This window comes from Falco peregrinus, chromosome 14, assembly GCF_023634155.1.
Source record: "Falco peregrinus isolate bFalPer1 chromosome 14, bFalPer1.pri, whole genome shotgun sequence".
Lineage (NCBI taxonomy): Eukaryota > Metazoa > Chordata > Aves > Falconiformes > Falconidae > Falco > Falco peregrinus.
Genome location: NC_073734.1, coordinates 14,311,167 through 14,326,871, shown reverse-complemented (window position 1 = coordinate 14,326,871; position 15,705 = coordinate 14,311,167). Strand labels below are relative to the sequence as shown.

General features: G+C 36.7%; 1 protein-coding gene across 3 annotated transcripts; it reads left to right on the top strand.

The window, feature by feature from the left end:
• Positions 1-15,694, top strand: GPATCH1 (G-patch domain containing 1). Of its 3 annotated transcripts, none has more exons than XM_055818467.1 (20): positions 1-128; positions 1,140-1,274; positions 1,560-1,645; positions 2,076-2,236; positions 2,588-2,685; positions 2,847-2,905; positions 3,235-3,480; positions 4,242-4,389; positions 4,954-5,033; positions 6,105-6,309; positions 6,967-7,254; positions 9,029-9,207; positions 9,460-9,587; positions 9,861-9,994; positions 10,326-10,495; positions 11,199-11,403; positions 12,473-12,583; positions 13,069-13,193; positions 13,725-13,870; positions 15,114-15,694. In XM_055818467.1, exons 1-20 carry the CDS (start codon positions 50-52, stop codon positions 15,133-15,135), a joined length of 2,805 nt encoding a protein of 934 aa, XP_055674442.1. In that variant the 5' UTR covers positions 1-49; the 3' UTR covers positions 15,136-15,694. The 3 variants fall into 3 exon arrangements, with proteins under 3 accessions (XP_055674442.1, XP_055674441.1, XP_055674443.1); XM_055818466.1 differs by having other exon boundaries at positions 9,026-9,207; XM_055818468.1 differs by lacking the exon at positions 15,114-15,694 and having other exon boundaries at positions 13,725-13,874.
• The last annotated feature ends 11 nt before the right edge of the window (positions 15,695-15,705 follow it).

Here is a 15,705-nt window from a genome sequence, read left to right as displayed (position 1 = left end):
TCCCGCACGTGACGCAGCGCTGCCCTGCGCGAGCCGCCGTCGCGGCAAGATGGCGGCGGCGGAGTCCGGTGACAGCGAGGAGGAGGATCTGGCGAGCTACGGCACCGCGCTGCAGCCCCTGCAGGAGGGTAAGGGGTCCCCGGGGAGCTCGGCTGCTCCCCCTCGGTACTTCCGCCGTGCGGCGCGGGCGGGGAGGCCTGAGGGCACCCGGCGTGAGGCGCTGGGGCGTCCCGGGGCTGCTGTCCGCCTCCTTATGGCCTTGGCTCCGGGAAGGCTGCGGCGTGTGGGCCCGGCGCGACCTGCTTCCCCCTCCTCCTGCTGCCGTGGGGCGTGGGGGTAGCCCTGGCAGCCCTGCCGGAGGGCTGGGGGCGGCGGCCCTGGGCGGGGGGCTGCGGGGTGAGGCGGCCGGGGAGCGGAGGGCAGGCTTCCCGGGGCAAGGAGAGGCCCCCCCAGCACTGCGGGTGGGGGCCTGGGGCGCCCCAGGGTTTGTGCTGGCTCTGTTGGGTTGGAGCTGGGGGCCCGTCCTTCTCATCTTCCCCTGAGCCTCAAAAAGAAAAGCAGCATTCAGGTATAACTGCTGAAATGTATGTGGCTATACTGTGTGAACGTCCTACACCTGCCTTCGTGGGACAGACTTGGCATCGTCCAAAGACTGCTGGACAGCTGTGACTCCTGAGTCTGTGCTGCTTAATTCATAGAAATATTACAAAAAAGGTGCAGATGTTCATGTCGAAGTCGATAGCTTTTGTGTTTTGTTTCAGTTTTGGACACTTAGGATGTGGTGTAACTTCTCAACACAATTCCTTAAACGATGTGATCCTGTCAGGGGTTTTGCATACTAAAAGCAACTAAACTGAAAACATCCTTTCACAGGAAAAAAGATGTTCTCGGAACTTCGTAGTATTTAGGATTTGTGTTTGAACTCTTCATGCTTTTATTTTGGCAGGGTACAACAGCAGTGTAAACAAATAGATAAAGTAGGGTGGGAATAAATGTAAACTGCTGATGCTTTCCATTTCAGGGTGGCTACACTGTTTGATCCAGTTCTTAATTGCAAGGGAGAAACAGCATCTGGAGCAAGTGGAGAGTCTGTTCTTTATGCAGTGTTGTGACTTAGTTTCTGATTTATCTGATTGCAGGCGAACGAATTAAAAAGCCAGTTCCTCTTCAAGAACAGACTGTTAAAGACGCAAAGGGACGGTATCAGCGTTTCCATGGAGCTTTTACTGGTGGTTTCTCTGCTGGTTACTTTAACACTGTTGGCACGAAGGAAGGTTGGATACTTTTCTGTCTTCTGGAAAGGGTTAATCGATTACCGTAATTTGGTGTTAGTGAAAACAAATTAATAGTCGTTAAGCATTTTTTTCCTGCTATTCATTATACTGTAAATAGTTGAAACAGTATTGTTGAAGTTACTTCCCCTTGAGTTTTTGGACTGCAGTTTTACAAATGTTCCCTTGATGTGTATCTTTAAGGTGTGAAGTTGAAATATTTGACTTGTTTTCCGATATTATGTGGCAGTTTACAGTACCTTACTTAAATATCTACTTTCTTTAAAGGATGGACTCCTTCAGCGTTTGTATCATCAAGGCAGAAGAGAGCAGACAGAACCGTTCTTGGACCAGAAGACTTCATGGATGAAGAGGTAAATCTAGAAGGGAATACAAATCTTTTGGAAGTAGTTACCATGACAGCAGGTTTTTCAGGCAATGAAATCTTGTAAAGAACTTAGCAAAAATGGAAGTAACTTTTAAATTACTTATTGTATACTGTGTTATACTACTAGGAACATCCTATAGGATGTTTTAGATTCACTTAGGAAGCTCCTGTAACCTCAGTATTCACCCCCTCCCCTCCGAACTCAACTCATTCACTTGATCAGAAAATACAAATACTTTTGAAGCAGTTTAGAATATGACCATTCAAGTTTTTGAAAAAGTAACTGTATAAATGGCTTGAAAAATTTAGCCATTGAGGGTCATACCCTGTTTTCTTACCTTTACCATTACAGTAAGCAAGCATTTGAAGGAAACATATTTTTAACCTATATTTTCCATTTTGTCTGTATTTTCCAGGATCTTAGTGAATTTGGGATAGCACCAAAAGATATTACAACCACAGATGATTTTGCATCCAAAGCTAAAGACAGAATAAAAGAGAAAGCTAGACAGATTGCAGGAGTAGTTGCTGCCATTCCAGGAACCACTGCATTTGATGATTTAATAGGACCATCAAAGTAAGTAAATTTAAATAAAACGTAACCAAACAATGCCTTTCACTTAGAAGTGTTGTGGTTAGAAAAGTAATGTTTGACCACAATAATCCATGAAAGAGACTGGAAAAACTGCAGTGTTAGACTTTCTAACTGGCCTCCACCTGGATTTCTGTTTTGTATCCGCAGACTTGTACCAGGTCAACATTTACAAACTGGGATGTAATGTATATGCAAATGTTGATAACATTCAGATTTTATTTTAAAGTAGGGTATAAAACCATAATTTTGAACCTTATATATGTCTATTATTTCTCAATAAATACTAAAGATGTGGTTTGAGGTAACTTTTTTTTCTTTTTGTTTTCTTCTTAGAATAACAGTTGGGGTTGAACTGTTACGGAAAATGGGCTGGAAAGAAGGGCAAGGAATTGGACCGCGTGTGAAAAGAAAGCCGTGCAGGCAGAAACCTGGTAAGTTGAGTGAAGCTCCTGAACTCATTAATAGAAAGTTAGCATTCATACATTTTATTAGACAGTTAATTTTAAAACCTTTTATTTGGTCTGTTTCTGCAATCTTAGAGTTATATAATAAAGAATTGTAATTTAATATGGTGCTACTGTGTCTCTTACAGACCCTGCGGTGAAAATATATGGTTGTGCGTTACCACCTGGACTGTCTGAGGGTTCTGAGGTATTAAACGGACAAAAGTTTGTTGCCTTGTGTAAGAATGTGTGTTAACACATTTTTAAAAAACAACTTCTTTGATGTTGTTGAACAGTATTTTAATATGCAGTTCCAAGTTTTGTTAGAAGTATTTCTAGTTACTATGCTTATTGTGAAGAAAAATTTTAATGTAACTAAATGTATTCTTTTGCTACCTAAGCAGATGTAGTTCGTACATATTTTCATATATAATTTAACGCAAATTTGCCTAGTCTCACATTAACTAAATATTGTAAAAGCTCAACATAAAAACGTTGTAGTCATATTTGCTGTTATATACTTTTATTTTGTACAAGGATGAAGAGGATGAATACCAGCCAGAGAATGTGACGTTTGCACCAAAAGATGTAATGCCTGTAGATTTGACGCCAAAAGAGAATGTCCATGGACTTGGCTACAAGGGTTTGGACCCCTCACAAGCTTTGTTTGGTGTATCTGGAAGAGAACACCTGAATCTTTTCACAGGTGGTTCCGAAGACACAAGCAATTTACTTGGTGATCTGAGACACAATAAAGGAAGAAAACTAGGTATTACAGGTCAGGTAAGGACGCTTCTAATGCATTTTATTATTAGTGGAATAAAATCTAATTTTTTTTTCTTTTGTGGAATCTTAAGTGTGGTTTGAAAAGAGGATTGTTTTGGTTTTTTACTTAAGATGTGGGCAGATCCTTAGAACTATTACATACCTTCGCTTATCAATATTGTTAGAGAACTATAGAATACCTCTCTCTGGGTGGAGAAAATTCTTGTGTTTCTTTGATTAGAGAAAATTAATACTCAATATATTCTTCGTTTACATTTTTTGGTCAATTTTACTTTTAGTATTGTTGAATCTGTCAGAGGTTTTCCTGTACTCTATGGTATTTGTAGTTCTTATGTAGAAGCACTGTCAATTTATATTTCTGGGAATTATACTGGTTTAATTTTCATGCCAATTTACTTTTTTTTTTTCTTTTGAGAACTTAATCTACTCTTAGACAGCAAATGTTACCTTGTGGAGTTAGGCTGCTGTCCTCATCCTGTACAGACCAAACTCACTGTCCCTCCCTGTCAAGGGAGTGGAATATATGTGCTTTTGTTTTCAGTGAGGTTTTCTCTTCCCACACATCCCCCCCACTAGTTGGTAGCATCTTTTTTTTTTTTCTTTTTTGGTGAAGCTGTATGTTTTTCCCAGTATATATATGTATACTGGACATCTTGTATAGATGGATAGATCCACGTGTAGTTGTATTCTAATATGTGACTCAAAAGTATTATTCTTACACTTCAGAATTGTCATTATTTTTATCTGAAATATTTCAGGCGTTTGGTGTAGGAGCTTTGGAGGAGGAGGATGATGATATTTATGCAACTGAAACACTGTCAAAATACGATACAATTCTAAAAGATGAGGAACCTGGAGATGGCTTGTATGGCTGGACAGCACCTAAGCAGTATAAATCCAAAAAAAGTAAGAACTGTAGTTCTGTCTAAAGAGCTGGTATAATTTGTATGGCGGGAAAAAAAATCACATAAGTGTAGTCTCTATTTTCCAAATATTTTAATTTTCAGCGACTGGTATCTTCTAGCCCTGATACCTGAAGCTTCCATCTGGTCTTCCTTATGTATTGAAGTGTCCAGACCTGGAAATGACTTCTGAAATATTTTATCTTGATACCAGTTTATTTTTAGTGCAACTTCTAAGAGCATTAATACTGCAGTGATTTCTAGAGCACTGGCTGATGTTAGTTGCACATAGTTCATGTCACTCATGATGTTAGATGCGCACAGTAGCGATACTATTGCCTCACTATTAGCCTTGATCATCCTACAGCAATCTCTCTGGTCATAGTTTTTTAGCTGTATAATACTAATCCAAATTTAGAACCCTTAATTTTAAATGAAAGGCAGTGAAGACAAAGAACCACTATTACGCTCCATGAAATATATTGAAAAATGGAAAATATTCAGAAAAAATGCTTTTTGCCAAACCTACATGTTTTAAATATTGACTAACTGTATGGTCATTTTGTAGAGTCTGAAAGAGAAGTTAAATATATAGGCAAAATCTTGGATGGTTTTTCCCTGGCATCAAAATCATCAACTCCAACCAAGGTAAGCAGATCCTAGTATTTTTGTGTTAAGAGTAACATCATCAAATTGACATGTGAGCTGTATGGACTTTACTGTTGCTCAGTGTGTTTTATGTTCTTAGAAATAAAAGTTTTAGTCAGCAATAAAGACCACTGAATGAGCAAAATTAGAGCGTTCGAGGCTATTCAGTACAAACCTAAAATTTGTCAGACTACTGGATGTAGTCTTACTATTTAAACTTTGCCTATGTACTGGCTTTGAACAAATGCCTTCCACACTGTCCACTGTTACTTGGCATAAAGTTGGAGGAAGGGTTTGATTTAACTTTGAAATAATAATAAAAAAAGCATACATCTTTTGCTTCTAGATCTTTCAGATGTAACATTTGGTTTTCTGTAAAAATCAGGCCCAGTGTTTCATTTACTTCATTGTTGTGGTGACAAGTTAGTTTGTTAGCCCTGTTCTCAGATTTGCATAATGTATGCCATATATATATATATATATATATGCATAAATTAGAATGGCAAACATAATTGTGTGACATGGTCCTCCTTCTAATGAAGAAAAAGGAAAAACATTTAAACATTTGTGTGGTATATAAAATTGCATTGTGTAGGAGACACAGGGATAACCTTTGAAGTAACAGCTTGAATGAAGAACATGGGGGGAAAAGGCTTTGAAAGATGTTAAAATACAGTAAGCACAGAAATACTCAATAGCCCAATTAATTAATCGACTCATGTAACTTCTGCTTTAAAAAAATGTAATTATTAAGCAATACCAAGAGCAGTTTCTCAAATAAATGCCTATTAAGCCTCTTGTTAATTTTGCTGCAGCTTGATGTGCATGTTTTCCTATTTTTCATTATCTTTACTTATTAACAGTATAACAGTTTGTTCCCAAAGTTTGTATTATGATGCCACTTATTGGTTGGGTCTAAAAGAATCTCTTTCTACTGCTAAGATGTAAATTGAGGAATTTTTAGATTGAGGTGACTTTTTCTGAAGCACATTTGTAATTGTTAAATACAAAGTTGTATCTCTTAGTGGATTTTTTTGTTCTATAACACCACCCCTACCACCACCCCTCAAGATTTATCGACCACCTGACCTGCCACGAAATTACAGACCAATCCATTACTTTCGACCTGTGATAGCAGCTGGAAATGAAAACAGCCGTTTACAGAAGGCATTAGAGGAATCGACTGGAAAACTTGAGAGTAATATGACGCAGCAAGGCAGGCATGCTTTGAATGCATCTCAGAGGAGGGAACAACTAGGAGAGACTAGTCTAAAAGGTATTGATACATGTGACCACACCTTTGCTTGTGTTTCAGGTCCTCTGTTTATGTAACAGTAAAAATTTGGTCTAGCCTTGAACACTTATTTTCTAACATAAACATACTAAATCTAGTTGGCTTAGCTAGAACACCCTTACCATTGTTCAGTTTCATCTCAACAAATGAATTGTTGACATATCTGCCTGTATTTCCATTTACTTAAATCTTTTACAAAGAAAATGTAAGTGTGGGATTGTTCTGTTGTGGTGTTCAGGGGGTTCCCCCCCCCCCCCTTTTTTTTTTTATTTTTTTGTGGCCTTGTTATGAATTTTGTTATATAGTAGGCTGTGAGGTTGAGGTTTTTTACTGGAAAATGAGGTTTCACTGAAATACATGCAAATTCACTGAAGGTAATTTGCAAATGTGCTTCACATTTGTATCTACAATAGTAAATTTTACAAAGTAATATGTAAACGTGTGTTAAATAGCATAAAAGATGCAGTAGTGGCCAAATTTTTGTCTGCCATCTCTGCCATTTTACTTTTTATTGCTGCTTAAGAGTATTTTCTTTGAATGTGTATGTGTAGTGGTAGGCTTTTTTCCTCTGCTAAAGTGGCAGAAATAGTTTTAGTAATTTTTCATTTCTATGTCTCTTAATGCTTTTTTTGGTTTTAGGTCCAGCTCCTTCTGTTTTGGAATATCTGTCTGAGAAAGACAGAGAAAGACTCAAAGAAGTGAAACGAGCATCTGAACAACAGATGAAAGCAAAAGTAGTGCCTCAGCAGTCACGAAATAGCAGATTCCAGCCAGCCTCCCCAGATGATGCTTCTCGCAAATGGCAAATGTTGTTGGGGGGACAGTTAGCAAATGCTGGTTCTAGTGACTTCAAACCATTTGCAAGAAATCCAGAAAAACAAAAGAGATATGAAAGTTTTGTGAAAAGTCTTAAGCAAGGAGAAAAAGGTAACTGAAGATACTAAGCCTGGCATTTAAATTTTTCTCTGAAACTGTATTTTTTGATTATTTTTTTTTCCCTGCCCTTTTTTTCCTGATGTATTTTATGTTCACTCTGAGTTCTCTTCCTGAATTCCACAACATTTGTCCCCCTGCTTCTTTTAAGGGCCAATGTTAAGATACATTTTTACTGATACGTAACTTTATTGACTTCAGCAAAACTACTCAGTAATGTAAGTGTCAGTAAGGCTCGATTTTAGGCATGACATTTCATGCTTTTAATTGCTTGTGTTTGCCTTCTTCCATTTGCCAAAGTAGACTTCAGCTTTGGTCAGTATCATGAACTATGCATGGAACAAGTATTTTCATTTAGCTTGTTTCTCTCTGAGGAGTAAACCTGACAGATCCTGTAGAGGCAGAAAGATTATCGGGTCACAGTAGAATGACAGGAAAAATAAAAAGAAAACCCATATCCTGCACTTCCAGAGGAGGTAAGGGTCCTAAAGTGAAGTAGTTCACGCTTGTCAAAGCTTGTATTAAGTGTCCCTTGGATGCTCAAACTGCCACTTTCACTTATGTTCTTCTCAGAAGAATTTATGGCTGTAAAATCACAGCATGCACGCAGAGCTCTTACTCAAAACCAAAAAAACCCAGCCCCCTTCATCTCTTGTCATTCTGTTTCAGTCTCTTTCCTTTTGGTTTAGTTTTTTGCTATTAAGTGACAATGCAGTGCATCTTGCATTAAAACATGTACTAATGATGCCTTGTGGTGAGTTTCCCAATGCTATGATACTAGTGTAAGGCATAAAATGCTGAAATCTGGGCTAGGGAGATCAGCAGCAGCAGGTGAATCCTAGATTGCCTTAAAATTTAAAAAATCAAGTTTTTTTGTTTTAAATTGTAAAATACAAAGGGGCTATTAGGGAAAGGGCACCAGCAAATTCTTTTTGCAGAGGAAAAGGGTATAGTTTCAGGTAGAAAACCTGGCTTTGTTATTTTCAGTTTTCTTTTTTAATAATCCTTTTCACTGTATGGAAAGAGATTTCCTGGTCAATAGCCTTTTCTGGTTACTGCATTTTGAGACAGACTACTTGAGCTTTGAACCCATAGTTCCTCTGTTCAGGACTGGGATTTTCCTTGTGTAAACGTGAGTATCCTCTTATGACTGTAAGTGCCTCATTAGTCATAACGATGAAAATGCAGAAGTATTTTAATAACTTGAATGATTAAGATTCTGTTTGTATGAGTGTCTTTGCTTGGCTGGTGTTATTTCTTGTTCCTTCTGGTACCAAATGTAAACCCCTTGCTTCAAACAGGATCTGTGTTCTTCACAAAAACCTGTGTCCAAATTCTGTATTTCAGTGGACGCTTTATATACCAGAAAGGCCCTTGAAGTTACCAAAGCCTGGCAAGGCTTACTCACTGGTTAACCTTTTTGTTCTTTGTTTGTAATCCAAAGCTTTATCAAATAACCACTTTTTGTTTTAAACACCTGTTAAATACATATGGGGCTTTGAACCTCTCTTAAGAGGGCGATGAGTAAGGAGTCAGCATTACAAGTAAAATTATTTAAAATCTTTATCTTGCATTTGGCAAATGCTGTTATTCTTGCTGTCTTGAAGAAGTACCTCCCCTTATCAGGGAATAACACAGTTGAGGTTAATACTATCCTTAAACTAAATACTTGGAAGGATGTTTGCTTATTAGTCTTTTTGTTTGAAAAGCATCAGACCCAAGTAAGCCATAATCTCTGCTAAGCATTTCTCTCCTTATCTTATAGTAGATACATTGGAGCATTATTTAGACCCGAACATGACAGAATGGGAGCGAGGAAGAGAACAAGAGGAGTTCTTCCGTGCAGCAATGTTCTACAAATCCTCAAATTCAACACTGTCATCCAGGTTTACCCGGGCTAAATATGAAGATGATGTTGACAAAGTTGAAGTTCCTCGGGACCAAGAGGTGTGTGCTGTTGCTTAACCCTGATTTTCAAAATTCTTTCTTTAAAACTCTTTGTAGAAATGAAGTCAGTGTTTTGTTGTCCTTTTGTTTAGTAAACTTTTGAATCAAAACACTTGCTGCATACAAAGCAGTGGTTTGCTAAACTACACTTAAATACTTATGTTCCTGTCCTGTTCTTAAGTCTTATGACAGTAATAGTCAATTCAGTAAGTTGTTACTTATTTAGCAGCTATAAATGTTTGACTTTTTCAGAATGATATTGATGATAAGGAAACTGCTGTGAAGATGAAGATGTTTGGCAAACTCACAAGAGACAAGTTTGAATGGCATCCTGAAAAGCTGTTGTGTAAAAGATTTAATGTTCCTGATCCATATCCCGAGTAAGATGATTGATACTGATATTTTTAACGCTTTCTGAAAATTTAGAGTCTGTCATTTGCTTGTGGAAAATCTGACTTGGTGTTTTCTTCTTGTGTCATAATAGAGGTAATATAAACTGCCTAATTTTTTATTTGCCTCATTAAACATGGTGACCTCTCACAAAATATTATTCATTTTAAGGACTGCTGTAGGTGTTTCAGCTTGTTGTAGATAATTTGAAGCCTTTTCTGTGTTGAAAACAAAAATCAACAAATTCTTTTATTTCCCTCTAGTTCTTCCATTGTTGGGTTACCAAAAGTGAAACGAGACAAGTATTCTGTGTTTAATTTCTTAACTGTGCCTGAGCCCACCACATCTGTAACTCAAGCAACAAATGAAAAAATCCAACAGAATAACAGTCTCAACAGTAAGTTTGTTGTTACTTTATTCATTTAGCTAGAAATGAGATAATAGTATAGGAAAAGCATATCTTTGTTACGGAGAATTTATCCACCTGATGTATTATTTTTTTATTAAAAAAACCCAAATAAATCAAAAATACATTCAGTGGCATAAAAACTGAAGTCAGTGATGATAATTTCTTCTACCTAGAAGACCTTTATAAGTCAGATATTCATTAGAAAGATTTTAAAAATGTCTAACTATACTGAAGAAGCAGAGTAATTTCAAATCAAGTAGGCCGTGAAATGCAGGATAAGTTGGCATGCAACTGATTTGAATGTTTGGGATGTTCTTAGAACCAAAGAAGCCTTCAAGATGGGATGTGTCAGATAAAGAGAAGGAGAAAAAAGATTCTATCAGCGAATTCATTAGTCTTGCTAGATCAAAAGCTGATGTTCAGCAGCAGCCACCAGTGCCAGCAACAGAAGAATGTGGAACTGGGCAGAGTGAAACTCTTCCCGCTGAGGTGAGTTTATGACGGTGTTTGAACTTAAAGGGGAATATCTGTAAGCCTTCGCAACCCTGAAATAAGGTTGGGTAATACATGAATTGATTTAATACAGATCAGTTTGCAGCAGAAGAGCCAACTTGGGATAAACGAAGATGTGAGACTGTACTTTGAAGAATTTTGAGGTTATAACTCAGAGATGTAAAATATCTGCAGCATACAAGTACAGCAAGTATGGCTATACTTGAAGTAGCAGCTTAAGGGAAGAAAAAATGTAGCTTGGCAGTCTGGGAGTTAAATTCAGTCCCTTATATCCACTTTGCTCGCAGGTGCAAGAATTATTTTTTTTTTTCCTGCGTAGAATGGAGAAAGGTGCATACATTGGGGAGAAAGGTGATGGTCCTTTTTGTTTTGAATTTAGTAGTGTATAATTGAAGTTTGAATTAATGGATTACAATTTATAGTACCTGGGGATCTATTTTCGGCTGTCTATGTGGCACAAACTGCACTACCCTTTACAGGATATTGGCTTAAGTTTAGCAGTATTTCAGAGTTTTACTGTTTTGGATTAGGGGTTCCTGAGATTGTGTATTTCATGGCTATTGTGATATTTAAGTGTTCTGTAAATACATGTCAGCATGTTTGAAGTTATTACTTATCAGAGAGAGATTGTTAGTTTCTGTAGTGTTTAAATACAGTTTGTTATGATGCTGTTTTGCAGGTAGCTGATGAAGATAAGGATCAGGAAGAAGAAAGCAGACCATCCATGGATTTATTTAAGGCCATTTTTGTGAGTTCCTCAGATGAAAAATCATCTTCCTCTGAAGAAGAGAGTGATGAAGAACAGCAACCAACTACTTCAGTAATAGATTCAGAAACCACCAAGCAAGATGATTTACCGGACAGTTCTTCATCTAATGTGCAGGGTAAGTACTTCATGGATGTTCATTTTTATGAATACCTCATAAAAACATCATTAATGAAACAAATACCCTGGGACTGCTAGGACAGTGGTATGCTCTTGTGCAGATCATCTGGCGCTGGTGGAGCTGGGCATGTGGAATAATACATGAGTCTTTGCATGTTGCAGTATTATTTATGTTGCCATGTGTCTTGCGCAGAGTTTAAAAGCAAACTGCCCTGTGGAATGTTTGTCAAACAGTGAGGAGGAACAAAACATCTAATGTTAGAGCGTACATCAGTGAGAAATACAGGAAAATGTTTATATCTACGTTAAATTGTAAGATAGATAAATTATGATGGTCTTGTGATGGGTATTTGGGTATTTGACAAATTCAGAAATAAATATTTTGCATTTCTTTAATAATTCAATTTACTCTCGAAATACTGACATTCCAGAAAAATACGATATTGAAATAATTTTATTGAGACATCAAAAAGTGCATTTTATTTGTATTCTAGTAATAAAAGATGCCAGAATACTCCACAAGAAAGGGAGAAGACCAATCTTTTATTCTACTTCCTAGTGAAATTTAATAAGTGAGCTGTAAAAAAGTTCCCATGTTTTCAGGATGCAATTAATTTAAAAAATGTTACAATATATTAGCTTACAACGGAAATACTTTGTTCACTTACTGTCACAGTTGGTTCTGTTAACATCTAACTTTTAGTGTTTATTAACTTCCTACATCTTGTGGAGTATTTTATTAATTTTAAGTAATAGAAAAGTAGCACTGTGTTACTAAATTAATGGAAACACGTGTACTGATAGCAATTTAATTAGTAATGGTATAGTGTAAAAGGTCAATTTTGATTAAAAAGGAAAAAAACAGCCCTCAAACAGTATGTTGACATGTTTCAGAATGTCAAGTATCCAGTTGGCCAAAGCAGTCCACAGAGATATGGGATGCTGATCAATTTGCTTTGTTAGAGGTTTCCAGAAAGCCTCCTTTAACTTTTTCAGACTTTCTTGGAAAAAGCGTTACCTAATTTTCCTTTCAAGTAAAGGGAGTTTTTTGTGGTTTCTTTTCATAGAGAATGTGACTGCTACAGCCGACCCTGGCATTTCTTTGTTGCCTGCTTCAAAGCAGGAACTGGATACAACAGAGGAATTTGGACCAAAGTTGCCTCCAGCTTTTTGTTCTGGTAGGTTCTGTAGACTTCTAGTGTTTAAATTCTGTACATTGAAGTTGTATGTAAGACATACTATATTTATCTTTAAAAAATGTTTGTGAATAGGCACTTCAGCTCTTAAATGCCTGCATTATGTCAAACTGGCATCAACAAATGCTTTATTACCATGCTATGAGTCACTACCAGGAACCTCTTTGCCTGTATACAGATTTTGTTGTAGCTCTATAGAGGCAATAATAGAAACAATTTAGTGAAAATACAGGACTAGCCTTGTAGTTTCATGTAATAACGGATTGCAAAGGCCTTTAATTACAGTAGGAAGATTGCAGTTAGGAGTTCTGGACATTTCATTTCCATTTGAAAGCTTAGTTGTTGTTTGGGGTTTTTTAACTATCCTATTAGATTAGAAATAATGCAGAATTTAATAACAAAATTACCTTTTTTGTCTTTTTTTTTTTTTTTTTTTTTTTTGATTCCACGTTTGCTTTGTGCTTTAGGCCCTAATAGGCAACAAGAACCTGTGGTGCCAGCAAGTTTTCCTGGGCCTAGTAGAAAAGAAAAACATAGGAAGAACAGAGAGAAACACAAGACTAAGAGAGAACATAAACACAAAAAGGAAAAGGTATTTCATTTAAATAAACAGTTTATTGATTCTTTGATCTGCCAGTCAAAATTTTTACTATTTATGCTAGGTTTTAGAAAATAGATATATTGGGACTAGGAGGATTTAAGAAACTGCGTTTATCAGGTGTCTTGAAACCTGAACTTCAGAACAGTAAGTTATCCAACTAGGGTGCTGCTTTTTCCATATATACAATGTGACTACAGATACAATATCATAGGTAGTTTAATGTTGTATACTGAAGATGTTGGGCATGTTCTGGGAACTGCATATAATTCATGGCTCGTATACTACTACTAATAATAATGAAATTTCTGTTTTGGAGGAGTTGAGTGCTTGGGATGAAATGGGTGATTTTGGTATATATATATTATTTTTTTTAGCTCAGTCTGAATAGTGGAAAAAAGTCATTGTTAAGTGTTCTGTTTCAGTTGACCTTGGAGTCTATGTTGAAATCAACTTTTTGCTGTTCTTGCATTTCAGAAAAATCTTTCACAATGAAATATGGGATTAATTCTCTTCTTTTTACAGAAAAAGAAACATAAGAAACAGAAAAACAAAGGCAAACACAAGAATAAAAAATCAGAAAAAGACAGCAGCTCAGACACTTCAGATAGCAGTGACAGCCTTAGTGATATAGATACCACAGGCTTGTCACCCAAGGAACTTCTAAGAAGGTAAACAGGAAGTTTACTTAAACACTTAGAAATTTTGCAGCGAATAATCAAAACCTCAATTTATGACTTGTGATTCAAGTGAACCTGTTGGCAGCAAGTGCGGTTCAGCTGGTCTCTTTATGAATACAAAACACTGCTCAGTTTTTTTGAATAAAGTGAGGAAAGATTACAAATATTAGTCATCTTCATCTAGAGGGTAATTAATTTTAGGATAGAAGCCTCTTAAGGTAAAGGGCACTAAATCCACAACTCTGCTAGTTAATGGAGGTTATGGTTAAAGATGAATGGTATTTTTGGAAGGTATTTTGAATGGGAATTAAAAACTGAACAGGTGCAGGTGGTGATTCATATTTCTGTGACTTTGTCTACTTTGCTTTACGTGGAAACACTGGAAGTAACATTGTCTGCTTCAGAATGTTTTGAGTCTGCTTGGGTTTGGTGGTAATTAGTGAAAGATTAAATTCAGATAGATTAATTGTGTGGCATTGATGCTTAAGATAATTCTGTGTTTGAGCAGGGAGCAGTGAAGCAAGCAAAACAATGCTTGAGTCATGTACAGGTCTACTAAATTTAGACTGTGCTGTTACATTTTTATAAACTAGAGACTTGAACACAGTGCCAACAGAAATGGTAAAATTGAAAAACAATGATTTGCAGTTTCATTTTGCTCACACACTTGAAGTACAATACAAACAAAAGTAACTGTCTCTAGTTCAGAACATAGTCAACTTTAAGTGCATCCCATGTGGAACAGTCATGGTGCTGGGCTTCTGTTTAGTGTCTCTTGTTAGCTGAAGGAGTGGTCTCAAGGTATTTGTTGAAATACCACATGCAGCTGGCCTCATGGCAAAATGATTGGGGTCAAGGTGTTTAGTGGAATGGACGTGTACCAGTGGAAAGGCTGGCATTTGAAAGGACTCTGCCTTCTGTTCCTTTGGAATTGAGCTTCAGTTACGTATTGGTGTTTTCTTACTAAAGAAACAAACTACTTCTCCTTTGATTTCTAAATAACTAAAATATGTTTTTATGCATTTTGCACAAAACAGTTAGTACAAGCAGTTACTTTGTAAGTCTGTATTTGCATGTCTCTTCACATCACTGAGAAAATGTGAGGGTTTTTTAACTTACATTTAACTTGAATCTTTTAAACTAAGGTTAAAGAAACTGCTCAAGTAATTAAATGTTCTTAATGGTTTAATATTACTGTTCAGTCTGACTGCTTTTTTTTCTTTTTCACTTTCAGATTAAAACAACTTCAGTATTGAAGAGGTTGCTTGCTTTCTTCAGTGCTGTGTGACTTGATCTCAAATTTTTGATCTCCTCTGTGATGGTAGATCAATCATGTATACTTCGAAGCATTGTAGATACTGTATTCATATTGAATTTGTTGGAAAGTAAATATGCATATGCTTATTTTGTGGTGCTTCGTATGCTCAAAGTGTATGGATTATGGAATGCTGAAAAGACCCCTTTCTGGACAGCGTCATCTGAAATACTGCAGGCTCTGTTTTAATTAACATGAAACAAGATATTTTACTAAACTGAAGTATTGCAAAGAATTTTTGTATAGTAAGTAATTGCCTAGGACCTCTAAAATGCTGGAGAGTACATTTCAGTCTGAATTAAATTTGGAAGTTAAAAACTAAAGCAATGTAAAATTTGTATTGAGTACCGGTATTTTTAATAAGTGTAATGCAGGATTTTACATTGCAGTTTTGCAATATTTGCAGTATTTGGCTGTACTTGTGGGAGTAATTTTTACATCTCCTAAATGTATATATTATTTGGAAGATCTAAACCAATAAACTGTCATTTTGACACAAATTATTAAGGCT